The sequence below is a fragment of the Mus pahari genome, chromosome 17, assembly GCF_900095145.1.
Source record: "Mus pahari chromosome 17, PAHARI_EIJ_v1.1, whole genome shotgun sequence".
NCBI classification, from domain to species: Eukaryota; Metazoa; Chordata; class Mammalia; order Rodentia; family Muridae; genus Mus; species Mus pahari.
The window spans coordinates 48666459-48693359 of record NC_034606.1 but is presented as its reverse complement, the minus strand read 5'-3'; the positions used below and the strand labels follow the sequence as shown (position 1 = coordinate 48693359).

The 26901-nt window shown below is 52.9% G+C and overlaps 1 protein-coding gene across 2 annotated transcripts in view; it reads left to right on the top strand.

The window, feature by feature from the left end:
- The window catches only part of Scube1 (signal peptide, CUB domain and EGF like domain containing 1), a 119355-nt gene that overhangs the window by 88087 nt on the left and 4367 nt on the right, over positions 1-26901 (top strand). For both annotated transcript variants that reach the window (XM_021216361.2, XM_021216362.2), the window contains 11 exons: positions 3067-3189; positions 8306-8422; positions 9658-9780; positions 15690-15809; positions 16088-16192; positions 17074-17190; positions 18621-18758; positions 20675-20878; positions 22481-22642; positions 23890-24057; positions 24932-25093. In XM_021216361.2, coding sequence (XP_021072020.1) covers positions 3067-3189; positions 8306-8422; positions 9658-9780; positions 15690-15809; positions 16088-16192; positions 17074-17190; positions 18621-18758; positions 20675-20878; positions 22481-22642; positions 23890-24057; positions 24932-25093 — 1539 coding nt within the window. The remainder of the gene's footprint in view (positions 1-3066; positions 3190-8305; positions 8423-9657; positions 9781-15689; positions 15810-16087; positions 16193-17073; positions 17191-18620; positions 18759-20674; positions 20879-22480; positions 22643-23889; positions 24058-24931; positions 25094-26901) is intronic.

The window sequence follows — 26901 nt, the reverse complement described above, 5'->3', positions numbered from 1 at the left end:
GATTCGGGCCTTGCTGCACCCTCTGAGACATAGGCTGACCCTGGACAAGTAGGCTGTGCAGTGCTTCATTCCTGTGACCAGGATGGTCAAGAGTGGAGAAATAGAGACCAGCTGCTCACATCTGGAAGCCAACCTATCTAGCCAGCAAGGGCCTGGACCATATGTGCTCTGAGAGGGGACAGATGAGAGAGGTCACTACCCCACCCTGTGCCAGTAGCCCAAACCGTGTTCTGATCTGCACTCCAGTTTAAGGGAGATAGGTGTGAAAGGGACAGTAATAGCCTTAGGCTCTGGTCCCAGTGACTCTTGGGTTTCCCATGACTCTGCTTCAAATGGTTGGACCCTTTAACCAGACTGGCTCTGCCCAGCCCTTTGGCCAAACCTCCTCCAGGACGACCAGTCATTCCTTGGGGCCCTCGTAGAATGGGGCCTTTTCATGTAACTGAGGCGCTCCAACTCCTACCGGCTTCCGGTGCTGAGAAGAGCACCACGGAGATGGTCGGCTTCAGTCAGTCTCCGAGGTGAAGATGGACCAGCATCTAGCCTAGGCATGATGAAGCCTTTAGGATCTGGTGGGAGGCAGTGGCCTTCACCAGAACAAGGGTTGACAGCTTTTCTAGTAACTGCTAGCCAGGCCCTAGACAAGTAGAGCAGGCACAGGCACGGGCACAGGCACAGGCACAGGTTGTCGTTTGGAGATGGTTCCACAGCATTGCCTGGCCCCTGGGGCAGGATCTTACAAAGCCATGAGGCTTCAGGTGACCATGGCAGGGGAGAAAGCAGAGTTGAGATTCCTCTGTGGGAGCCACTAACATGGAAGAGGAAGGGACTCGTGTGTAAGTGTCTGACGTGGCCACTGTGACATCTCCAAGTCCAAGAAGCCAGGGAGCAGCCACAGTCCTCAGGGGTGCTCTTGTAGAGTTCCTGACAGAGGTCCCAGCAGGGCTCAGGGACCCAGGCCGCACAAGCCAACAGGGGCTTCCTAGTGCACCTGACGACTTGCCCGGGGGTTCTAGCTCACCAGTCAGGTGTACACTCTGATCTTGGCAAAGGTCCAGGGGACAATATCAAAGGGATGACTTCAAAAGTTCAGTGTTTTCCGAGAGCCCGGGATTCGTCATCGGGTAAGACAGGTGTCTGCAGGGAAAGCCCTGGGTCGGCTTGTACATCAGAGCAGGTGGAGGCAGGGTGGGAAGACGGAGCATTTGCCCAAGCAAGGGGCCAAGGGACTGGGGCGTTTACTCCGGACCTAGCTCTGCTCTAGGCCACCTAGCCCTGGGCTCCCCGTTTGGTACAGTGCTGCTTACTATAAGATGAGAATGTTGCTAACTGATCCCTTCCCCAAAGAGGATGCTCCGAGCTCAAGCCTAGAGTGCTTCTGATACAGCAGCTCCTCCTCCCACCATCTCCCAGAACAGCCTGGGAGAGCCCCCACCCACCGCCAGTTCCCTCTCCCCCTCCCCCCATGCCCTGGGCCAAAAGGGCCACCTGCCAGGACTTTCATCATAGTGGGAAGACTGCATCCTCACTTGGCTTGCAAGCCAGCCCAGCCTATCCCTGGGCCTGCCTCTGTACCCACCTGAAAGCCCGCAGGGGGCCAGACTGTGTCCAGTGGGACAGCAGAAGGGAAGCCGGGTTGTGACCGGTGTGTTCTTGTGGCTCCCCTGATCAGAGTACCCTATATACATGAACCTGGGCCCAAGGCCCCTGTGCTGACTACTGTCTGGGATCCTTGTCTTGGTGTTGACACCTTTCAACTCTTCACTTGAGGAAGTCTTAGGAAGTCCCCGGCCCTGAAAGCCCGCCTCCAGGTCTCTGTGTCCCTGAGAACCGAGTCCATGACAAGTGAGTGGCCTCTCTAGGACTGGGTGTGCAGAGCCTTGAGGGTTGAGGGTCAGCAGGGAGAGGTGGACAGTTGCAGAGGGAAGAGCTTGGGGAATCCCCGCCCCCCCCAGGGGGGGGGATGGTGGTTCTTATCCTGGGAAACCAGAGGCCTGAGCTCACTTAACAGATGCCCTGAAGAAGGTGGTACAGGTGGCCTATGTGGGAGAGAGGGCACAGGGTAAAGGGAACAGATGAGAGGAGCAGAAATGAAGGCTGAGGTCTATGTGAGACCACCACCACCAACACCCCCACTAGATTCTGTTCTAGAGAGAAAAGCAGCTTTCTCTCAAGCAATATAAGCCGGCTTCGAGCTTTGGTGACGGGCTCAGGAACAGACGGGATGTTAGGGAGGCTCCCAGGTCTGGAGGGTGGGGGACGGGGGCGCGTGGCAAGAGTCCAACCATAGGCAGCATCCGGGCTCAGGTGATCAGGACACGAACAGAGAGGTTCACAGAGGTGGAGTGCTAGCCAGAAGCCCAGCCTCTGTAGGAGAAGGCTCCCTGTCAGTGGGAAACTGTCAGCTGGGGCCACCTGACAGGCTTGCTCCTGAGGGCCGCAGCATGAGGGGCATCAAAATGGCACGGGGTGTGGTCAGTGATCTGTGGAGTGCAGACACCACTCGATGCCTGCTGAAAGAAGAACTCAGACCAAGGGGGGTGGGCCCAGCCCTCAGCTCACTGGGAAGCGTCACCCCCTCACTTCCTCCTGCTCACAGCCTCTCCTCAGCAGGCAGCCAGCAGTGACACCTGCTTCACATTGTTCCCAGCCCCAGCACACTGGAGATGTGACTTCCTGTCATCCTCATGGCATCTGTCTTGTGTTATGGGGACCCTTTCTATCCTCATCCAGTTTGCCCATGTCACCTGTGGCAGCCTCCCTCCTTCCAGAATGCCTCCCTAGAAGTTTGGGTCATGTCAGGGTTGGGAGGGACATCACTGTCCCTATTGATTCTCCTAAAACAAGGTACAGGCTTACCAATCACAGGTGAAGTCAGGGACCTTGGAGAGCCAGGGTTTAGCTATTCACTCAGAGTCTTCCTATCTGTGCTCAACTGGGGACATGAGGCTAGCCCTAGGCAGTGAACAGCAGGTAGGTCAAGGTCAAGAAGGCAGGGTGGCACCCCCTTCCCCAGGCCACCCCCTCCATGGTTCCTGAGCCTACTCCCTTCTCCAACCTCTTCAGACATCAACGAGTGCTTGATGAACAATGGAGGCTGCGACCACTTCTGCCGAAACACCGTGGGCAGCTTTGAATGCGGCTGCCAAAAGGGCCACAAGCTACTGACGGACGAGCGGACATGCCAAGGTAAGCGCCTGCCAGACCCCAGGAACCACTCACAGTCACTGGCCATGGTCAGTGACCCCTTTCTTCCAGATTCTTACAGACTCCCAGAGAGCAAAGCACTCAAAGTGGGTAGCTCAAGATGCAGAATTCTCTAGAACTTGGTGCCTGCTCTCGTTGACCTCTCTTTTGTGACTTATAGCCACACAATCTAACCCCTGCTTCCTGTCCCCTTTATAGATGAGAAAAGATCTGGAAATGGTGATGCTTTGCCCCAATTCCAGCTGGAGCATAGTTGCAAGATTGAGTCTAGCCTGGGCTACACAGTGAGACATTATCTAAAATGTATATTTTTGGAAAACTAAGGCCCACTGGCCCTCCCTTCCTATTCATGCCTTCTCTGTGCCAGCTCTGAAGGCACAATACTGCCTTCTGGTGGAGGCTACAGCACATCACAGACACTTTCCAACAGTGGCTTGGATAACTCAAGTCCAGTGGCTCCTAGGACGCAGGGATCCCAGGAGGAGGGTGATCATGGAGATTCCTGGGAAAGCCACTGGTGACCTGCTGGACCAATCATTTCCCAAGAGAAGCAGGAATTTGCCCCCTTAGGAGTGGGAGTTTGGGGTACACAAGACCTCAGTGGGGCTGAACAGGGCCATTGGGGAGGACCAACCTCAGGAGAAAACATGAAATGCATCAGGGCCTCAGTTCTAACCCTGACTATCCTATCAGGGTCTGGCTGTTTTATTCCCAGGAGGCCCCAGTAGTTACAGAGTAGTCAACCCTTACGTTATTAGACTGGCAGCCTCTGTGTCTGAGCAGTGAGGCCCTCGAGTCCCAGGTCCTGGTAAGAGGAGGTCAGTCACCAAGACCAATGTGACCTCCGACTCACTGGGTCAGGGCTCCAACCACAACCTCCCCTCAGCCAAGCCTCGTTCCCCTGGATAAGCATCCTGACCCATCTCCTCTGGATGCAGGCTGGTTAGGCTCCCAGCAGCTGACCAGCCCCGAGAGCCCCTCCACACTCTGGCTTTGTCTCACTGTTTAGTTTACCGAGCTCTGCAAAGGGCCAAGAGCAGTGGTTCTCAACCTGTGGGCTCCGAACCCTTGGAGAGTTGAAGGACCCTTCCACAGGGATCGTCTGTATAGCAGATGTCCTGCATATCAGAGGCTTTACATTATGGCTCATAACATAGCAAAATTGCAGTTATGAAGTAGCAATGAAATAATTTTATGATGGGGGGGTCACACAACATGAGGGACTATATTAAAGAATCATGGCATCAGGAAGGTTGAGGGCTGCCGGCTAAAGATCCTGTGACTTTGAGCCCTCAGCTGCCCCTGAGGGAGCAGGCCAGGTAGTAGGCGCACTGAGGCTCTGCATCACGGCCTTGCTAGCATCCTCCTTACCCAGCCCCATTTGCGTCTCCGCCTTTTTCCAACTCATCTATCTGAAGACTCCTCAGGGCCAAGCTCCTTAGGGACCCTCGTACTATCCCAGTGCCCTTTGACCTTCTTACAGTCCCCTGGCCTCCCTGCCTTTGCCTGGGGCAACCTCCTCCATTCCAAGCAGGACCCATCCGTGACCCAGGAGGTCCTCCCAGACCCCAGGGAGAGCTCACACCCTCACTTGAGCACCCACGGCACAGCATCTTCCCTTGCATTAGTGTCTTATGAGCACATACATAGAGGTATGACATCACTAGAGCTAGAGCCAATGTATTCAAAGAACAAACTCTTCACTGCTGTGCCCGTGGAGGGTCAGGTCAGTGTCTATTTCACAAGCTTCTCGGGTGAAACGGATCCCATGCTTACAGGAAACAAGTCTGTCCTAGGCATAAACTCTGAGGGAAATAACCACTATACGTGAGTCACTGTCCTGTTACTGTGAAGGGACACCGTGACCAAGGCAACTCTTATAAGAGACAGCGTTTAATTGGGGGGCTGGCTCACAGTTGCAGAGGGTCAGTCAGCCCATTATCAAGGAGAGGAGCACGGTGCCAGAGGAGTAGCTGGGAACTACATCCTGATCTGTAGACGGACAGAGACTGGCCCTGGTGTAGGTTTTTGAAAACTCAAAGCTCATCCACAGAGACATGCTTCTCCACCATGGCCACACCTCCTATTCCTTATAATCTTTTCCAACAGTTCTGTTCCCTAATGACTAAGTATTCAAGTATCTGAGCCTATGGGGGCCATTCTTATTCAAACCACCACATCCTACTCCCTGGTCCCCAAAGGCTTGTAACCATGTCATAAGAAAAAAAAAAAAAAAACGCACCAGGCAGTGATGGCTCATTGCTTTAATCCTAGCACTCAGGAAGAGGCAGAGGCAGGTGGATCTCTGTGAGTTTGAATCCAGCTTGGTCTACAGAGTGAGTTCCAGGAAAGCCAGGGCCACATAATGAAACCCTATTTTGTCAAAAAACAAACAATAACAACAAAAAGAAAGAAAGGGAGGGAGGGAGGGAGGGAGGGAGGAAGGAAGGAAAAAGAAAAGAAAAGAAAAAACAAAGGAAAATGCATTTAGTTCCACTTCAAAAGTCTCCATAGTCTTTCAGTCTCAAGACTGCTTAAAAATTTAAAGTTTCTTCTGAGATTCAAGGCAAGCTCTTAAGTGTAACCTATAAAATCAAAATAAAAAAGCAGATCACCACATACAGTGGTACAGAATAGACATTACCAAAGAAACAGAAGGGAGCCTAGTGAGGAAATACTGGGCCAAAGCAAGAGGAAAGAAGGGTCAGGCAGTCGCCAGACTCTGTGTCTCCGTGTCTGATGGCAGATCTCTAGCTTCTTTTAGCTCTGTTGACTGAAACCCACCTCTGTGTGTCTGTATGTCTCTCTGTGTGTCTCTGTCTCTCTGTGTGTCTCTCAGTGTCATCGTCTCTGTCTCTCCCTGACTGGTTCTACTCCCTGTTAGCAGCTGTCCTTGCCAGGTATCCCGTGCTTTGGCATCTCCAACATTTTCTGGACTCCATTGAAATCCAGGTTTCCTCTTCACAGCTCCATACAGTGGCCTCTCAGCCTCCAAGCAGGGACAACCCTCACACGTGCCTGGCCTCTGAAGCTTCCCCCACGGGGGTGGGGGGTGGGGGGGATGAGGGTGGAGGGTGGGGGTGGGGACACGCTTCGATTCTACAATCCCTTTCTTACATTCTCGACTCTAAAGCCTGAACCATGGATAATGTTGCCAAGTTCTGCTTTCTGGGGCTGGGGATGTGGCCCCCTGTTTAATAACATTCGAATCAACTCTCAGGGTTGATGGTTCCTTTCCCAGCTTAGACTGTCCTTTTCACAGCTTGGAAGCTTAGCTGGGAGGGGCCTTGCCCCGAGGTCACCATTCCCTTTATTCCAATTCAGCATCTGCTTTTCTTTAAACTTTTGATCCCCTGGAGCTCAAGACTTGGCTCCAATGTCACCTTTTCTGGTGTCCTTTTCTCCTCGTGTGTGTTTCGCTTTGTCCAGATTGTTTCTTTTCATTAGAGATCTTCATAAGAGTGACCACTAGCAACCACATCAATAACACAGCTGATACTAGATTGTCTTGAAATCCCCTCTGCCAACACCATTAATCCAAAAACAAAAACAAACAAACAAACAAACAAACGCTTTAGTTTAGTGTCAGGTAGGTTTCTAGGACATGGGGCAAAAAGCATCCACAATTCTTTGCCAAAATATTCCAAGAATATTCTCTAAGCCACTTATTAATTTCTTACCTTTCAAAGCTTACTGAGCTGGGCCCCCACCATTCAAATCACCCTCAGCCCCGTCTTCCATGTTCCCACTAGGATGGCCCATTAAGTCCCACTTAAAGCATTCAACTGCTTTTCTAGTCCAAAGTCCCAAAATCTTCCATATTCCTCCAGCAAATAGTATAGTCAGGCCTGTTACAGCAATACCCCAGTCCCTGGTACCTATTACTGGATGGCTGACGTGCAGGCAGCCCATGACTCTCCATTCCCTTTTGTCTTTGGCTGCCCAAGGAAATTCAATAGTCAAATGCCCTGTGCTATCAGAGCTACTTTTTAAAGCCTTAGGTGTAATGTATCCTCTCTCCCCTCTTCTACCAGTGCCACTTTCCTAACCTCTCTGGAAACATCTTTGGATGGCGAGAACACACTTTGGTCAACATCACGAGTTTATATTCTATTTCAACATCCTCTTGAGGGTTCTTGGGCAAGTCCCAGTCATTCTCCTTCCTGGCATGTGTACCAAGTTCCTTTCCTATCGAGGCATGGCACCTCAGTGCCACGCTCTGATCCCAGTACTCGGGAAGCAGAGGCAAGAGTTAAAGCCAGCTTGAGCCCCATGAGACCCAGCCTCAGAAGTAAAACAGAAACAGGTGGGAGGATGGCACAGTAGGAAGTGCTTGTTGAGCAAGCGTGAGCATTGCATGAGCATTGCCCATCCCCAGCAGCCACGTAAAAACCAAGCATGGCAACACATGTAAACCCAGCATGGCAACCAAGGGAGTCAAGAGGACCCCTGGGATGGGCTAGCCTTCCAGTGTAGCTGACAGCGAGCTTCCCATTCAGTGAGAGACCCTGTATAGAAAATAATGATAAGGCTGGAGAGATGGCTCAGTGGGTAAGAGCACCCGACTGCTCTTGTAGAGGGTCAGTTCCCAGCACCCACATCAGGAGGCCTGTAACTCCAGCTCCTGGGTCTCTGGCGCCCTCTGCTGTCCTCCTTGGCTACTCACATACACAAAATTAAAAACGTAAAACATTTTAAAACAAGTAATTAGGGTGGCATGTGAATGAGGAAGATACCCAACATAGAGCTCTGGCCTGTATGTGTATGCACAGGTAAACACACATGCACACGCACATTACAGCAAATATAAATATCATTCCTAACCACGGGTGAATGAGAGAGTAACAGAGATCCACAATAATCCACTACTGGTGATATTTAGCCCCACCCACTTCCATAACAGACATGAGGGGATTCCACCCCAGCCACAGGGCTAGCAGAGACAGTGTGGGAAAGTAAGCAACCAGAAACTTCATAGACTGTGGGGGCTGTGCTGAGCCTCAGGACCCAGGGACCATCCAGGTGGGATGTTCCGTGGGTGGCAGGCCTGCCTCGCCACCTCAAGCTAACACCCCACCCTGTCTCCCTGTGACCACAGACATTGATGAGTGTTCCTTTGAGCGGACCTGTGACCACATCTGTATCAACTCCCCTGGCAGCTTCCAGTGCCTGTGCCGCCGAGGCTACACGCTCTACGGAACAACCCACTGCGGAGGTCTGCAGCCCGCCCACCAGGGCCACCTCCCCCTCGAGGCACGCGCCTGGCATATGGCCATCAACAATGCTTCCCACACCCCAATCCTGACTTTGACCCTGGTGGGCCTGGGAGGGACCTTGGAAGGCTGGGATTCTGCCAAACAGGCATAAGGTAGAAGACAGGGACTGGGGGGGGGGGGCGCAGGGCATGGGGAGGCACCATGAGGGTGCCTTAGCAGATTTGGAAGCATAAACCCAGGACCTCATTTCCTGGGGTGCCCAGTCCAGAAGTGGATGGCCAATGCAGAGAAAATTCCAGAAAGTGCATTCTGGAGACAGGAAGGATGGTGAGATCATGAGAATCCTTTAGAAGGGACCTTTGGGTCAAGATGGGAAAGCGGTCCGGGGAGGGAGGGGGGGACAGCATGTATAGACGCACAGAGGCAAGGATGCAGCAGGGATGAGCCCATGAGCAGCAGGAAACCCGGGTAATATCCCCCGGGGAGATGCATGAGCCCAGAGGGAGCCCCGCGGGGAGCCCAAGGGCTTCTTTACAGTGCTACACACCAACGCAGGAAGCCTTGAAGCAGTGTGCTAGATGGTCATGTCATATCTGTGTGACAAAGGACTCTGGCTGTTGGAGGAAGGGAACATGGGAATCCAGGGAGCCCAAGGAGGAGATGGCTCATGGCCTGAGACCTTATCCTCTGCGGTGGGAGCGGGGAGGGGCAGAGCTGGAGAGAAGATTCAGGAGCCTGGGATGGAGGAGTTTCTTACCTAGAGCCCCAGGTTCCACGGCCAGCACCACAGTGAACAAGAGCCTGGGCTGAGCCAGAGGACATTAGGCCAGATGTGGCTGGTGAAGATGGGGAGAGAGGGGGTCATCGTGACCGCTCTTCTTTCTCTGTGACCTGAGAACAGCACAAAGCTAGAGAGGGCCAGGTCATGCTGGAGACAGGGGCAGAAGAGCCGCTTGATGCTGGTGCTGGCTAGCCCTTGCCTAAAGGACGTTTTTGGTCAGAGGAGGAAGAGTCTCCAGTGACTTCTTTCAGGCTGGTGCCCACTATCCAGGAGGGGAAACTAAGGCTGGCGAGGAGCCAGTGTTTTCCCTGGGGGGATGAGATATCCGTGACTCCCAAGACATCTGCCAGACTGGACTACGATCAGGAGCTTCCTGGTCTCTGGTCCTGGGTATGGCCTGGGCTGGTATTTCCCACCCCCCTCCTGCCCTCACTCTCCTGCCTGTGTTTCCAGACGTGGATGAATGTAGCATGAACAATGGCAGCTGTGAGCAGGGCTGTGTCAACACCAAGGGCAGCTACGAGTGTGTGTGCCCACCCGGGAGGAGGCTGCACTGGAATCGGAAGGACTGTGTAGGTGAGTGGGGAGGGGCCACTTGCTAGCCCTGCCCTCTCTATGGGGGAGGGCATGCCAGAGATCTTGGTACTAGGTTTAGTCCCTGTCTTGGTTAGGGTTCTACTGCTGTGAACAGACCCCATGGCTTTTGAGACAGGGTTTCTCTGAGTAGCCCTGGCTATCCTAGAACTCACTCTGTAAACCAGGCTGGACTTGAACTCAGAAATCTGCCTGCCTCTGCCTCTCAAGTGCTGGGATTAAAGGCTTGTGCCACCACTGCTCAGCTAAAGCAACTCTCATAAGGACAACATTTAATTGGGAATGGCTTACAGGTTCAGAGGTTCAATCCATTATCATCATAGCAGGAACGTGGCAGCATCCAGGCAGGCATGGTACAGGAGGAGCTGAGAGTTCTACATCTTCATCTGAAGGCTGTTATCAGAATACTGGCTTCCAGGCAGCTAGGATGAGGATCTTATAGCCTACACCCACAGTGACACACCTACTCCAACAGGGCCATCCCCACTCCACCAGGGCCACACCATCTAATAGTGCCACTCCCTGGGCCAAGCTTATACAAACCATCACAGTTCCTATTAATGAAAAAAGCTAAAGCTCTCTGGGGGCCCTCCAGCAAGGCTCCATACCCTTGAGAATCAAACTCCCAGGTCTGCCCTCACCCCCTTTTTACTCTGTTGTTTTGACACAGGGTCTCATTTGTAGCCTTGGCTGGCATGGGACTTACCATATAGACCAGGTTGGGTTCAAACTCACAGAATCCTCCTGCCTCTGCCTTCTGGGATTATAGGCATGCCCCACCATGCCCAGCCAGGGTCCAGTTGTTAGAATGGCCATCATCCTCCCTGCCTTTGCCCCATTGCTAACCCACCCTGCCCCCACCCCACCCTCGAGCCAAGGGTACCTGAAGCATCAGGCCTTGCCCAGCCTTCACTGAAGTGCTACCCCTGAATGGTGAGCTGCTTGCTCTATCGCTGTGAAGAGACACCACAGCCAAAGCAACCCTTGGGAGAGAAGGCGTTTAACTGAGGGCATGCTGACAGCTTCAGAGGTTTAGTCTGTTATCATCATGGTCAACATAGCAGCAAGCAGGCAGGCGCTGGAGCGGTAGCCAAGAGATCCACCTGATCCACACGCAGGTAGAGAGCTTAGGCCTAGCATGGGCTTTGGAACCCTCAAAGCCACACCCCCAGTGACACACTTCCTCCGAAAGGCCATACCTGCTCCAATAAGGCCACACTTCCTAACCCTTCTAATTCCTCAACTAGCTCCACTCCGTGATGACTAAACATGAACCTATGGGGCCATTCTTACTCAGACCACCACAAGGTCTGACTGCCATGCGTGGCCCGTCGCTGAGGGAAGGCTAACTGCCCTTGGCCTGACTGCTATTGTGTTGGTGAATGGTGTGCCATACCACTTCCTCCTTTAAGTCACTGAATGTTCTGGACACTGGGCACGGTCTGACTGAGACAGACAACTATAACTGGGGACATCAATAGAAGGTGCTGGAGGCCGGGCGGTGATGGCGCACGCCTTTAATCTCAACACTCGGGAGGCAGAGGCAGGCGGATTTCTGAGTTCGAGGTCAGCCTGGTCTACAGAGTGAGTTCCAGGAGAGCCAGGGCTACACAGAGAAACCCTGTCTTGAAAATCCAAAAAAAAAAAGAAGGTGCTGGAAGGCTTTGTGTGTCCGTGAGCTAACAGGACCAAGGTCTCAGTAAGTCTACCATAGGCATCCAAACTGCCTCAATGTGGCTTGCTTCCCTCACTTGGCTGTGAAGCCAGGTCTAGCATGAAGCAGTTGCTAGACCCACAGATGACCAAGGAAGGTTCCAAGTTGTTCTACCATCGAGGACTGTGGTGACAAGCCTGCTGAGCCACTCCTTGCCACCCCTCCATGGCAGCATGGGCTGCAGTTCTCAGTGCCGCCCAGAAAGAGGGGCTCTTCCTATCCATTTGTTTTTCAGTGCTAGAAATGGAGCCCAGGGCCTCCTGCATGCTAGTTCTAGCACTGAGTCACACCCGGTAGCTGAGGCTGGCCTTGAACTCCTGGTCCCCCTGTTTCCACCTCTCAAATGCTAGGGTTACATAAGCCTGCTCCAGAGCAAACTTGTGGCGAGCACTCCGGATTGCCTGGCCCCCATTGATGGCCCGTCTAATCCCATGATCTAATCACCCCTTACTACCACACCCCTCAAATGGACCCCATCCCTCTGATTCCTGGAAGGAGAGCATAGGTCGCTGAGAACACTGCAGTGGGAAGATCCTGAAGTCGGGAAGATCTCCCAGCCCACACAGAGCAGTCAGCCTGGTCCTTGTGGTATCAACTAGCCAGCTTTTCCTGAGAGATGCAACTCTTCTCATTGGTGGCAAGCTGGAGAAGAGGGGTGATGAGTGCCCACAGGTGCCCGGCAGGGATCCCCAAGGTCACTTCTCACAATGCTAGAGCCTTCCCCCCCCTCTCTCTGATCACAAAGAGCACAGCTTGTGGTTTTCAAGTTAGCACTAAATAGAAGTCTGATTACAGAACTCGGAGAGCAGCTCTCCCAGTAGAGGTGAGGTGCGGCTGGGTGACCCTGTTTGATAGGTTAAGTCAGAAGGGTTGAACCTTCCCAACAGTGGGGACCATCATGAGAAGACACAGACAGCTGGGTATGGCCGCCACACACTTGTCATCTCAGCACTTGGGAGGCCCTGGCAGAAGGAACGGAAGTTCAAGAGTCTCCTTAGCAAGCCTGAGACCAAAACTGGGCTACATGAGCCCCTGTCATTTCAAAAAGACTGAAGTGTGAGCACACTCCAAGGAGCACGTGGAGCTTGGCAGTAGCTGAGTGTTGAGTGGGTTTCCTCCTATGGTCTTTAGCTAAGCTGTCTGTGTGACCGCAGCCATCAGCTCTGAATCCTGGGTAGTCAATTTCAGTGCACCGGGATGGTCTCTGAAGAGCCTCAGCTAAGGCTTCTCTCCATGGTGACTTAACATTCTGGAAAATTCATTTCTAGTCTTCCAGGGCAGCAAGAATAATGAAGACAGTGGTGTTTGCTAAGCACTTCATGACAAACTCCTCCAATAAAATGAGTCTTTATAACTTGCCGAGCGTTTCACAGTGCCCCGAATGTGAAGGCAGAATCCCTTTCAGCAGGGCTCCTTCAGCTCATCTAAAAACAACTCTCACTGTTTTGATCTACCAAGAGCCCCGAGGGTAGCCTAAAGAGTATTTCCAGCCGGTCTTTATATCTGTCTGGGGGCTGAGCTGGTTCCAGCACAGTCATGAATTGCTAGGGCATAGGAGAACCTTCCCTGGCTGTTTTAGTCCCACGGGGTGGGGTGTCAAGAAGGTGTTAGCAGACATCTATGTGTTGGGGTACCTGGGGGATGGCATGGCATCCTCCTGACCCTCAGGGTCAGATTGCTACCAGATACAGTGTCAGTGAGGGTGCATGGGATTTGGCTGTCTGTGCCAGCCTTAGCCCTGACCTTAGTCCTCAGGTCAGAGCCGCCGGTTGAGAGTAGTGTTCTGGAAAAACGAATACTTTTAGTGACTTCAGGCTCCTCAATGGTGGGCATCGGGTACAGTTGTGACTATAAAGCACTCAGTCTTCTTAGCACTCCGGAGTCGATCATGGCTCCAAATGCTCTGCCGTGGCTCTCTGTAAATATTTACACCCTGTTGTCTGTAGCCACAGTATGGGTTCTGAGACAGGCTTGGCCCAGGTGGGTAATTCCTGCGTGTTCAGACTAATGGTATCTCTCATGAGTGTGAGCTTCTCATGAAGCTCACCCGTGTGGAAGCCCAAGCGGGGCATCAGATGCCTTCCTCTACCACTTCGGCAAGCTTGCTGATTGGTCTGTCTACTTCCACAGCAACAGAATTACAATCCCATGCTGTCACACCCAGCTTCTTTTAAACGTGTTCTAGGAATCCAACTCAGGTTGTGGTGGTTTGAATATGCTTGGCCCAGGGAGGGGCACTATTAGGAGGTGTGGCCTTGTTGGAGTAGGTGTGGCCTTGTTGGAGGAAGTGTGTCACTGTGAGGGTGGGTGTTGAGACCTCCTCCTAACTGCTTGGGGTACAGTCCTTTCCTGGCCGCAGTTGGATCTAGACCTAGAACTCTCAGCTCCTTCTCCAGCACCATGCCTGCCTGGATGCTGCCATGCTTCCTGCCATGATGATAATGGACTGAACCTCTGAACCTATAAGCCAGACCCAATTAAGTGTTGTCCTTTATAAGAGTTGCCTTGGTCATGGTGTCTCTTCCCAGCAATGGAAACCCTAAAACACAGGTCCTCATGCTTGTGGGGCCAAGACCTTACTAGCTGAGCTCTCCCCCAGCCCTGGACAAATGATTTTAATAGAATCCTATACAGTGACGTTTTTCCTTGGCCAAGCACAGCACCAAGAAAATAAAGGCTTGTCAAGGAAGAAGTCAGGAGGGGCTGGAGACCTACCTCAGCAGTTAAAAGGATTGGCTGCTCTTCCAGAGGACCCAAGATAGAGTCTTAGCACCTACAGGGTGGCTCACAACCATTCAAGACTCCAGTTTGAGGGAATCCAACACCTTCATTTTGCTTTTATGGGCACCAGACACACACCTTGGTACACAGGCGTATATACAGCTAAAAAACACCCATATACATAAAATAAAATTTTAAAAAGAAAGAAACAGATTGACTGGGGCCAGTAGCTCAACTCAATGTCAGAGACCTCGGGCGTGAAGTCCTAGATTCGATTCTGAATCAAAGGACCAGAATGACTGTAGGGACTGGTGATGTCCTGGGAGGATCGAGCTGCAAGAAGGTAGACTCAGAATCCCAAGGAAAGCCCCGCCCACTCAGCACCTCGAGCAGGAAGCTGAGCAGTGGCCTCCGCTGGGGGGTGCGGTGGGGTTGTGTTTCAGGCTTGCACACTGTGCATGCTCTGGTCTTCAGAGGCAGTGGGAGGTAAATTTGTTTCAGGCAGTGTTAGGCTTGGACTAGAGAGAGTCTAAGTGTGGCTTGTCCTGCCTGTGGAAGGATTTGGCTTGATGGAGCCTTGTGATCTGGTCACTGGAGTGGCTTGGCACTGGCTCAGAGTGTGTGGCACTCTGCCTGTTCTGGCTCAGAGTCTATCAATTACCATCAGATACCTACTAAGTTTGTGTTACCTTATCTATCTATCTATCTATCTATCTATCTATCTATCTATCTATCTATCATCTATCTATCATCTATCAATCTATTGATCTATCTATTATCTGTCTGTCTGTCTGTCTGTGGTACATGTGCATATCTGCATGTGTGTGCCAATGTGTCCATGTGAGTGTGGTAGCCAGAAGCTTACACTGGGTGTCTTTCTTGCCCTCCGCCTTATTCTTTTGAGGCAGGGTCTCTCACTGAACCTGGAATTCATTGAGCTAGGCTGGCTGATCGATGAACTCCAAGGATCTATTTGTCTCTGATACCACCCCCACCAACACTCACCACCACCCCCGGCTTTTACATGCTGGGGAATCTGAGCTTGAACTTAAAAAAAAAAAAAGCACCTTACAGCCTGAGCCATCTCCTAGTCCCTTTCCTGGGGATGTTTTAAATCTTATTTTATTTATTTATTTATTTTTATGTCATGTGCATTGGTGTTTGGTCTGCGCATGTGTGTCTGTGTGAGGAAGTCGGACACCAGCTCTAAGGACAGGTCTGCCTTCAGGAGCTTCTGTCTGAGGACACAAATGACCTTTCTTCAGACAGTCAAGACCAGGACTATAGGGGGACAGAATAAGCTGACTGGTAGTAGCCAGTACTCCACACAGCCTTCCTGCTACTGTCTGGCCCTGTGAGTAGGTTGGGTGACTGGAGTGACCGTCATCCAGGGCCTCTTCTAGCACCACAAGGTCCTCCAGCTTCACTAAAGCCCTCTCTGTGTCTCTCTTCTCAGAGATGAACGGGTGCCTGTCTCGGTCCAAGGCCTCCGCCCAGGCCCAGCTGTCCTGTGGCAAGGTGGGTGGAGTGGAAAACTGCTTCCTGTCCTGCCTGGGCCACAGTCTCTTCATGCCAGGTAACCCCTGGCCCTCTGGGATGGGATGGGTTAACATGCTGCTTCCTGGGGTACACACCAGCCTCCCACTGCTCAGCAGGACAGAGCCCAGTGTAGAGCTCCCAGTCACAGGAGCGAGCGCTCCTAGACAGCTAGCTCCCCGGCTCTCTGTGGACCTGGGCTACTTCCACGGGGGTCAGTCTTGATCTTCATTCGGGAGCCCCTTGGAGACCTCAGGAATCTGGGCCCCTAGAAGGGAGGTTCACCCTGGCTAACCTTACCCACTGGCCTCTCCACAGACTCAGAAAACAGCTACATCCTGAGCTGTGGCGTTCCAGGTCTCCAGGGCAAGACACTCCCAAAGCGCAATGGCACTAGCTCCAGTGCAGGGCCCGGCTGCTCAGGTAACCTTGGGCCTGTCCACACTGAACAACTAAATGACCCTTTCCATTCTCATCCAGTGCATGCATCAGGGGAGGGAGGGGGATGGCTCAGGGCCCTGCCCATCATGTTTTAGGATTCTGGAGACATGACAGGGCCAGGACCTCGAAGCCTGGAGGCTGAGGCTCAGCCCACAATCAGGGAGCCGGCAGAGGGCCTTTCTGACTGCGGTCACAATCGTATAGTGACTCCGCAGCTGCAGAAGGTTGGGATCCCACAGACCTCTGTTACAGCCATTGTTTGAGACTGGCTCATATAGCCCAGGCTAGCCTTGAACAAGCTATGTAGTGAAGGATAGCCTTGAACTTAGGATGGCCTTGAACACTATGCCTAGGAGGTGCTCAGGGTCCTGGCCTCTCAGAACAGACTCTGTTCCCATACAGCACAGAAGGCTAGGATGTTGTGACAAGGACATCTAGGATGGGTTCTGAGAATTCAGGGTCATAGGACTCCAGTCCGTGGAGCTGGGGTCTGCTCTGGAGAGGTTCTAAGTGTCCTGGGGCTTGAAGCCCCTCCCCTTCCTTGCACTTCTCTGTCCTCTTTCCCACAAGAACAAGCCATGCCTATGACTTTGGCCATGAAGGAGGAGGTGGGCAGCAGCATCCTTTCCTCCCCATAGAAGGCTCTGGCCTTGAGCCCTGCATACACTTGTTTCGGGCCTCACAGAGAGAAAAAGAAGTGGGTCAGGGGAGGGTCCTCCACCCAGGAGGGCTGCCAGGGCAGAAGGGCCCACACCAAGCCCCGCCTAGCTCCAGAAGGACCGGTCCTCTGGCAGCCCCCGTCCCCCACCACCTCCTTGCCCACAGGAGAGGCCGCCACCTGGGGGAATTTTGGCTTTCCCCAGATGCCCCCACCACCCCCATCAGACAGAAGGCCCGCTTCAAGATCAGAGATGCCAAGTGCCATCTCCAGCCGCGCAGCCAGGAGCGAGCCAAGGATACCCTGAGGCATCCCCTTTTAGGTAAGTGGGCCGTCTCTCCTGCTTACCCAGAAAGCGACGAAGTACCCAGACCTGCTGGGTTGATTTACCAAGCATACACACCCTGCCTGTCCTCCACCAGGGCCTCTAAGCCCTCGGAAACATGTCTGCCCACGCTGCAATGGTCATGAGTAAGAAACATGGATACTACAGCACCTAATAGGCCACTGTCACAGACAGACACACACACACACACAGACACGCACATACATTCACACACTCACATATACACACACACTCACACATACACACACATACATTCACATACACATACACACATAAATACACACTCACACATACACACCCACACATAAATACACACACACACACACACACACACACGTTCTTTATGGCCTGGTGGAGTCCTGATGGAAGAGACTTCAGGTCTCAGGCTGGGAAAAAAGCAGCTAACAGCATGGTAAAAGACCAAAGAGGGAAACCTGCATCTCTGGGCCCTGGAGGTCCTCCCACAGACCTTCAAAATTCAGTCCTAAGCTGGCTTTTCCTGGGGTGTAGGGTCTCCTGGAAACTCTCAGCAGGTGCTAGGCAGACCCATGGGCTCCTCACTATTATAAGGTACCTCCATATATGGTGGGATGTCACTCAAGGTTGGACTCGAGACACACTTCAGCCCCCAGTCCCTGTAGAACCCCATGCAGCTCTGGTCTTGTGTCTGATTTAGGATTTTATTGCTGTGAAGAGAAACCATGGCCACAGAAACTCTTATAAAGGAAAATATTTTGGGGGCTGGAGAGATGGCTCAGCGGTTAAGAGCACTGACTGTTCTTCCAGAGATCCTGCATTCAATTCCCAGCAACTATATGATGGCTCACAATCATCTGTAATGGGATCTGATGTCCTCTTCTGATGCGTCTGAAGACAGTTACAGTGTACTCATCATATATTGCATACATATATATATGTATATATACATATATATGATATTATATATCATATATATAATATATTATATATATAAAAAGGAAAACATTTAATTAGGGCTGGCTTACATGTTCAGAAGTTTAGTCCATTATCATCATGGCAGGAAGCATGGTGGACTGCAAGCAGGCAGGCACATGATGCTGGAAAAGGAGCTGAGAGTTCTACATCTTCATCTGCAGGCAGCAGAAGGGGACTGTGTATCAGACTGGGCATAGTTTGTGCATAGGAGACCTCAATGCCCACCTCCACAGAGATGCACTTCCTCCAACAAGGCCACACCTCCTAATAATATCACTCCCCAGGGGCTAAGCGTTCTGTGGGGGAGGGCATACTTATTCAAACTACTACAGTGTCGCTATCTGTCCCATGGCATGTCAGGGCCTTGCCCATGAGAGGTAGCATGTGGGGCTAGGAAGGACCCTGCTTCTGACACAGATTACCCTCGCCACAGAGTACTCTTCTCTCTTCAGACAACTGCCACGTGACTTTTGTGACCCTCAAGTGTGACTCCTCCAAGAAGAGGCGTCGAGGCCGCAAATCCCCATCCAAGGAGGTGTCCCACATCACAGCAGAGTTTGAGGTGGAGATGAAGGTGGATGAGACCTCAGGTGGGTGACGTGTTCTTGGGGACTGGGGAGTCCGGTAGACGTGAGGCCGAGTGAGTCATAGAGAAGTCGGGGCTTTGCAGGGAGTACAGCACACTGCAGGTCAAGCTCTGTAGCCCTGGGTGCAGGAGGCAGTGCGAGATAACACTTGGAACACAGCTAAGGGGCAGAGATGGCAAAGTACCCCAACTCTATGTGCCTGCTGGGGCAGGAAGGTCAGGGGCAGAGCCTCCCTCTTCCCAACCAGTGAGAGAAACTTGTAATATGAGATCATCCAGCCATTCCTTCTTATCCCTAGGTGAGTGGTGGGTAATGGATGGGTTGTTTGCTACTGTTATTATTATTGTCGCTGTTACTGTTGTTGTTGTTGTTGTTGTTGTTGTTGTTGTTGTTGTCATTATTGGCCCTTTGGAGACAGGTTCTATCAATTATGCAGCCCTAGCTGTATGGAACTCTCTATGTAGACCAGGCTAGACTCAAACTCACAGAGATCCTCCTGTCTCGGCCTCCAGAGTGCTGGGATTAAAGGCGTGCGCCACCAGGCCTAGTTTGGGTTGTCCGCTCTTAAGATGAAGTCTTCTATAGCTCAGGCAGCCTTCAAAGCCGATAGGCAGCTGAGTATAATCTTTACTCCTCAACCTCCTGCCTCCGCTTCTTGAATGCTGGGATTTTGGACGCGCACCCACCCTTCCTGGCTCCAGTGGTAGTCAGTGACCGAACTGGCTGCTGTCGGCAGCTGTGCTGTGGCAACGTGTGCCTGGTCTGGGCCGTGGGCATCATGGCCATGGCTCCTGCCCTAGAAGCACTCTCGTCTGTGGGGAAGCAGATGTGTATATGTCATCGGTGCTGGGTGAGAGACTAGGTGGCGGGCCTGTGAGAATACGTAAGCAAGGGAAGGTGCAGGCAGGCCTTCTAAACTAGAGACAGAAATTTAAAGCTATCCAGTCGAAGTGGTGGGGAATGGGGTCCAGGAAGAGGAGCAGAGCAGGTAAGTGCACAGCGTGCAGAGAGAACAGGACACTGTCACCCAGGGATCGGCAAGGAAGAAGAGCAAAGGCAAGCAGGAAGCACAGAGAGAGACAGAGGGACCTGGGTCCCTCCTTCCTCTAGCTAAGCCGCACCACCAAAGAGGTTCAGAACCTCTCCAGAGGACACTGCTAGCTAGGGACCATGCCTGCAAACCTTTGTGGCAAACAGGGGGTCAGGAGAGCTGGTGCACATCAGGGGGACAAGCCTGTGAAGGCCGACCATCAATACGTCATACTGTTTTTTTTTTTTTTGACCCATCTCACTAGTTAGCTCTGGCTGGCCTAGAACTCACTACGTAGAACAGGCTGGCCTCAAAACTCACAGAGAACCTGTTTCCTTGGTGCCATTATTAAAGCTGAGTAGACATGCCTCATGAGCTAGGATCCCTCACTGAACATTGAACTCTTTTGACTCAAGAGGCTGGCGGGCCAGAGAGTTCTGAAGATTCACCCATCAACCTACCCCAGTACTGGAGTTATACATCTACCTGGCTTTTATGTGGGTACTGGGGATCTGGGGGATCAGGACTCAGCTCCTCATGACTGCAGAGCAAACACTTAACCAACTAAGCCATCTGTCCAGCCCTGGAGGACACTATATCTACCCATACCAGAGCTGGACACTACTCTGGGGACAGTGGCAGTCCTCAAGAATGGGCAGAGGCCTTGCTCAGACTCGGATCTGCTCTGTGGACTCTGAGACCCTCAGTGTTTTCTTTCTGTCAGACACCTCTAATGTCCCCCCACCCCACCATACCCCGACTGGGGTCTACTGTGGATGTACTGACGTGGTTTAGACAGAAGCCCAGCACAGGGCCTGGCTGGGGGAGCTCCGAACAGACAGGACAGTCATTAGCTAGTGACTCTCACTGGGTCCCTTCACCCCTGCAGGCACCTGCGAAGCAGACTGCATGCGGAAGCGAGCGGAGCAGAGCCTGCAGGCCGCCATCAAGATTCTGCGGAAGTCCATCGGCCGGCACCAGTTCTACGTCCAGGTCTCGGGCACTGAGTACGAGGTGGCCCAGCGGTCAGCTAAGGCACTAGAGGGGACCGGGACATGCGGCATAGGCCAAATACTACAGGACGGCAAGTGTGGTGAGTCCCACCTTGTGGGCCAGACTCTGACTCTGTCCCTCCCGGCCCTGGTAGCCCAGTGAACAGCAGTGACCACAAGGTAGACAGATACATGGTATGTGGCAGGAACAGAGGGACCAGCCCGCCGAGGAGGAGAGCATTGCTGTATCACTGCCATTTAAAGCACACCCCCTCTCTTCTGGTGCTGGACTGGGGCTCCTCACCATTGCCTCAGAAGAGGGAACAGACACAGGACAGCGCAGCAAAGTCACAGAAGTGAGGCATGAGTCCCCAGGGGGCCAGACTGGGCCCCCGCTCTAGTCTGCAGTGTAGTTCAAAAGGAGGCGTGCCAGCTGAGCCCTCAGGCTGAGGAGCTGGGAGGTTGAGGCAGGACTGAGATGTACAGTGCTTCCCCCTCCCCCTCATTCTCTCCCTTACTCCCCCCCCCCTCAGAGTGCCATCCAAGAAATGGGGAGACCAGGCCCAGCAAGCTGTAGGAGAGAGGCTGGAGGCAGCAACCACAGGCAGACCCAGGCAGTATCACACGGGAATGCCCTGTTAGAGAGAGCAGACTCAGAGGCGCATAAGGCTTGGGTGGCGGCTCTCCAGGCAGAGTCCTAGTCCTCATGGGGATGACAGGCAGCAAGCAGGTTAGCGCACACACGGGCGAGATGAAAAAGGATGGAGCCTTACGGCCACAGTACAGCTATAAGTCCCACATGCCCTATGTGAGCGAGCCTCCGTGTGTGTGTGTGTGTGTGTGTGTGTGTGTGTGTGTGTGTGTGTGTGAGCGAGCCTCGGTCTCCTTGAGGCTGAGTGCAGGGAGGTGACCACAGAAGGAAGGCTGACTGTGGGATGGATGGAGAGGCCTGGAAGCAGGTACCCCACCGTCAGGAGAGTGTCGAGGGAAAGATTTCAGGGGTGCTCCAAGGTGTGGCCTCTCAAGCCAGAGACTACTCACTCATCCGGGAAGTTGAGGAAGAGGGGGCTGAGGGACAGGCAGAAGTTCCCAGGAAGGTGCTGAAGAGGCCTGAAGAACCATCAGGAACTCCCTTCAGAGAACGTGATCTGCGCATGTGCACGGGTTCCATGCGGGACAGTGAGGGGCTTGGTGATGTCATTCTCTCACTTTTAACAACGTATCTGGGAATCATTTCCTGTTTTCAGAAACCTAGTCAGCCAAACCAAACATTGGGTATATTCCAGCTGTGGTCAGTGTGTGGCATCTGCTCTCGCCCACACCGTCCACTGGTCCCCAGGCTGTGTTCTTGGGTGCCAGCTTCCCCGAACAGGCAGGGAAGGAAAAAGAGGTTTGGGGTGGGAAGGCCCAGTAGATCTACATCTAGGGGACAGGGATGAAACCAAAAAGCAAGGCTGAGAGTGGGGTATAGGTCAGAGACACAGAAGTCCAGATGGAACCCAGAGCCCGGCTGTGGGGAAGGGGTGTGTAGAACATGCAGAAAGAGCAGCAGGGTGTGGCCTATGGGGTCCTCATACATGCCTGCCACCTGGGTGCTCTCTGCCCTTCTGGATCGACTCTTAGAGCCCCGGGGATAAGGGCTGTGTCCTATCTGCACCCAAGGGGTGGCGCCTGACCCATATCTCTCTGCTCTGTCTCCGCAGTACCGTGTGCTCCTGGCACCTACTTCAGTGGTGAGCCAGGTCAATGTGTGCCATGTGTGTCGGGAACCTACCAGGACATGGAAGGCCAGCTCAGCTGCACGCCATGCCCCAGCAGCGAAGGGCTGGGTCTGGCTGGTGCCCGCAACGTATCCGAATGTGGAGGCGAGTGTGGCCCACCTGGAGGGAGGGGGTCGGGTGGGGAAAAGTTCCCGACAGGGCCCATCAGCCCTTCACAAGGCTCCCTGAGCCAAAGCAGATGCCATGTGCAGTTATAAACTGTGGCCTTGTTGGAAGCTCTACCCTTCCCAAAGACATTGTTTCCACATAGTCACCATGCAGAGAAAGGCTTTCCAGCATGGGCATACACAATCACTGACAGACTGAGGTGTGACTTGTAATAGAAAACACAAACGCTTAAAAGACACTCCATGTTCTGAGAGATGCTCCACCCAAGTCAGGAGATCGACTTCAGCCAGAGCTCTCTCCACATAAAGAACCTAGCATGCTGTTTGCCCTGTTGGTGGATGAGATGCCAGCTTTCAATTTAGTACCAGGGGCAGTTGTATTATCACCCAGCCCTGCCATGTACGGCCCACTCAGCCCCTTTAGCAACATGAATCAGAGTTCCCCACTAGACTGGGCCATACTGGGCTCCCTCTAGAGAACGCACACCAAGGGCTCAACCCTGGAAAGAGACAGTGTCCAGGAGGGTGGGTGAGGAGTGGAGACCTCCAAGCCTTCTCCAGGGCACAAGAGAGCCCACCCAGAGTCCAACCAGAGGCCCTGTGGTGCCAGCCACTCCCTGATCCTCTGGCCCCCAGGAATGGGATTCCCAGGACAATGGCGGCTATTAAAGCACAAGGTAGCCATGGGGGAGGAAAGTCCCCACTTGGATGGAAGCTGAGAATCTCAGAGACCGGGTCAAGAGGACAGTATACCCACTCCATATTGTGGAAGTGTTGAGCTCAGGGTGGCTTTCCTGTGGTCCCTTTTTGTCCCAGCCAAACCCTTGGTTCTCAAAGACCCTCCCTTCCCTCCCCTCTTCTGGCCTGTTCAGCTGACAGATCAGATGGTATCAGCCTAGAACCCTAGGCCATTCCTTCTGTGAGCACCTGAGACCTGCCCCCTGGGAAGCTGGGGTGTAAACACCCCCTCCTCTGTGCCCCAGCTTGACAGTGAGCCCCCCCCCGCTCCTTACTTTGCCCCAGCCAGTGCTGCTGCTGAGAGATGGGAGGGCAGGCTGGCAAAGCCATACAGTAGACAATTGTCAGCCTCAAGACCCAAGGCCTGCAGACTCCAACCCAAGGTGCCCAGGGTACCTTTACCAGGGAGGGCGAGGCCAACCTCTCAGATCGTAGTAGCCGCCGCAGCACCTCTCCCCTACCTGAGCCGTGACTTCTGACTTCCAGGCCAGTGCTCTCCAGGCTACTTCTCAGCGGATGGGTTCAAGCCTTGCCAGGCCTGCCCGGTGGGCACATACCAGCCCGAGCCTGGGCGAACCGGCTGCTTCCCCTGTGGAGGCGGGCTGCTCACCAAACACACGGGCACCGCCTCTTTCCAGGACTGCGAGGCCAAAGGTGAGGGGCCAGCTACTCAGGGACACATTTGCCCCACATCGCTTTCTGCTTCCCAAGGCCAACCCCAAAGTCAGAGGAGGGGTCTAGAGATTTCGGCAGTGGGCGTGGAGTTACCGGTATACCGAGTCACACACCAGAAAGAGATAGCAGTTAGACTCTGAGCCTGCTGAGCACTGGGAGTGTCAAAGGGGGGGGGATACCAGCACCTCAAGGGAGTAGGAGGGCTACTGGGAGGAGGAGGAGAGGAAGAGAGGATGATGGGAGATATAGGGAGGATGTATAGGCAGGCAGTGGTAAAGGGGCCCTACCAAAGCAGAAATACCAGGCTTTCTCTCTCCAATGCACCCAGACCATGCCCTCTTCACTCACTCTCTGACCCTCCCCTCCCCATCCCCTGCCCTGCTGGCCCTCTGTGACCCTGTGTGCTGCCAGTCAAGGCTGGACCATCAACGCCACAGGCAGAGGGTCCCCTGACACACGGGCCACCCTGTGTCACCTCCCACTCAGTTCCAGGAACAGAGTTCTCAAGCCCCACCTTTGCTCCACTGCCCATTCACTTGGTAAAGGTGTCAGGTGTAGCTCTTCACCTCCCCTCCCTTCCTTGCCCGGCCCCTCCAGTCATGATGTCACCCCTACTGCACCCCTCAAGTATGTCATGGTCGCTATATCTCTGGAGCCCCACACGTCCTTGATGTGAACAGCACCCTCCCCCCAAAGCTCTTCCTCACCCTCACCATGAGGCATAGAGCTTAGGCTTACTTACCCTCATGATGGTGAGACAAGTCAGAGAGGTCTTTTGGTGAGGAGGGTCTTGAGAGCACAGGGGATCGCCTGCCCTCATCCACCGGCACCCCACCCACGTGTCCCCCTACAGTACATTGCTCTCCCGGACACCACTACAACACCACCACCCACCGGTGTATCCGCTGTCCCGTGGGCACCTATCAGCCTGAATTTGGCCAGAACCATTGCATCTCCTGTCCGGGCAACACCAGCACCGATTTTGATGGTTCCACCAACGTCACACACTGCAAGAGTAAGTGTCACTCCCACAGAAGATGGGCAATGGGGGAGGGGGCAAGTGAGACCTGACCGCATGTTCTGAGAGGAGACCACTGGGTCCTGGCAAGGTGGGGCAGCCCACCCTCTGCCCACTGTACAATAAACATGATTACATACCTACCTGCTTGGGTGCTGGGGACATGAGAGGAAGGGGCCACATAGGAATCAGGAAGGTGGGATTCAGAGATTATAGACCGCTCTTCCTGGGCATCCAGTTAGTGTGGCAGGGTCCTCTCTCTCGGGACATCTTGCACTACAAGAAGCTAAAGCAACAAGGCTGTGTGGCTACATACATGCTTGGCACGACCTCAGCCTTAGCTCAGGCCAGACCCTGCTCTAGTTTTTGGGTACCCAGGGAAAGAAAGCAGGCTCTGTGCCTGCAGGTGGCAGGCTATGAGGCAGCCTCCAAGTGCCCACCTTCAGCTACAGAAGCCATCACTACCTAAGCCATCACCTAGCACCGTATAAACACCAGAAAGCAAGGGAAAACGGGGACCTGAGAATGGGCCAGTGTGGAAGGGCTGGAGGAGAAACGGAAAGGCCTGTGGGTATCTGAGAGACTTGGGTTCCCAAAAAACAAAACCAAAGAACAAAAAAAAACATGGTGTGGACAGCTTGGCCCTTCCCACAAACCCCCAGATCTTGGCTCTGCAGTATAAAAGGATACTAATTAGAGCTTTTATAGCCGGGCGTGGTGGCGCACGCCTTTAATCCCAACACTCGGGAGGCAGAGGCAGGTGGATTTCTGAGTTCGAGGGCTATACAGAGAAACCCTGTCTTGGAAAAAAAAAAATAGGGCTTTTACTCAACTTCTAAGAGTTTTTTCTGCTGCTGTTATTTCTTTTTTCTTTTGAGAGTCTCTCTATGCAGGATCCTTCTATGTAGACCAGGCTGGCCTCGGACTAGCTATGTAGACCAGGCTGGCCTTGAACTCACAAAGATCCACCTGCGTCTGCCTCCTGAGTGCTGAGTGTAATGGTGTGCACTGGCATGCTAAGCAGTTTCTGAGTTTCACACTTCCTTCCTGACTGCCTGCCAGGTCTAGAGCCTCCTAGAAGCCTTAAAAGGTTGACAATTTGGTCAGTCCTTTGTCCGGGGCTGTCCCCAACCTTGCCACATTACCTCCTGTAGCATACAAAAGAGGAGGCATCCTCAGCCACATTGTTCTAAAAGATTCATTAAATATTATATTCAACTGAAAAAATACTTTTTTAAAAATTAAATTTAAAAATATATATGTGTTTTAATGAGTAAAGTTGTGAAAGCCAGATGTGAGAAAAGATTCTAGAATACTGGAGGCAGAACTGTTCCTCAAAAACTTATTTATTTTAGGTAGAGTTTCGCGGTGCAGGCTGACCAAAAACTCATGAAGAGCCACCTGTCTTTGCCTATGTTTGGTTTAAAGGCATAAACCACCATACCCAGGCCTCAGAAACTTGAAAGTGAAAATGCATTGGAAATTTACCAGCAGTTACTATTTACATTCAGTTCCCTTTGAAGAGCTATAACTGTAAGTTTAAAACTAGGAACCAGCCAGGCTGTGGTGGCACACGGCTTTAATCCCAGCACTTGGGAGGCAGGGACAGGGGGATCTCTATGAATTTGAGACCAGCTTGGTCTACAGAGGGAGTTCCAGGACAGCCAAGGCTACACAGAGAAACCAAAAAGCCAAAAACAACAAACAAAAAAACTAGGCACCATCTGGCTCATAAAAAGAAGCTGGGTGCCGGGCCAAGGTGGCCCATGCCTTTAATCCCAGCACTTGGGAGGCAGAGGCAGGTG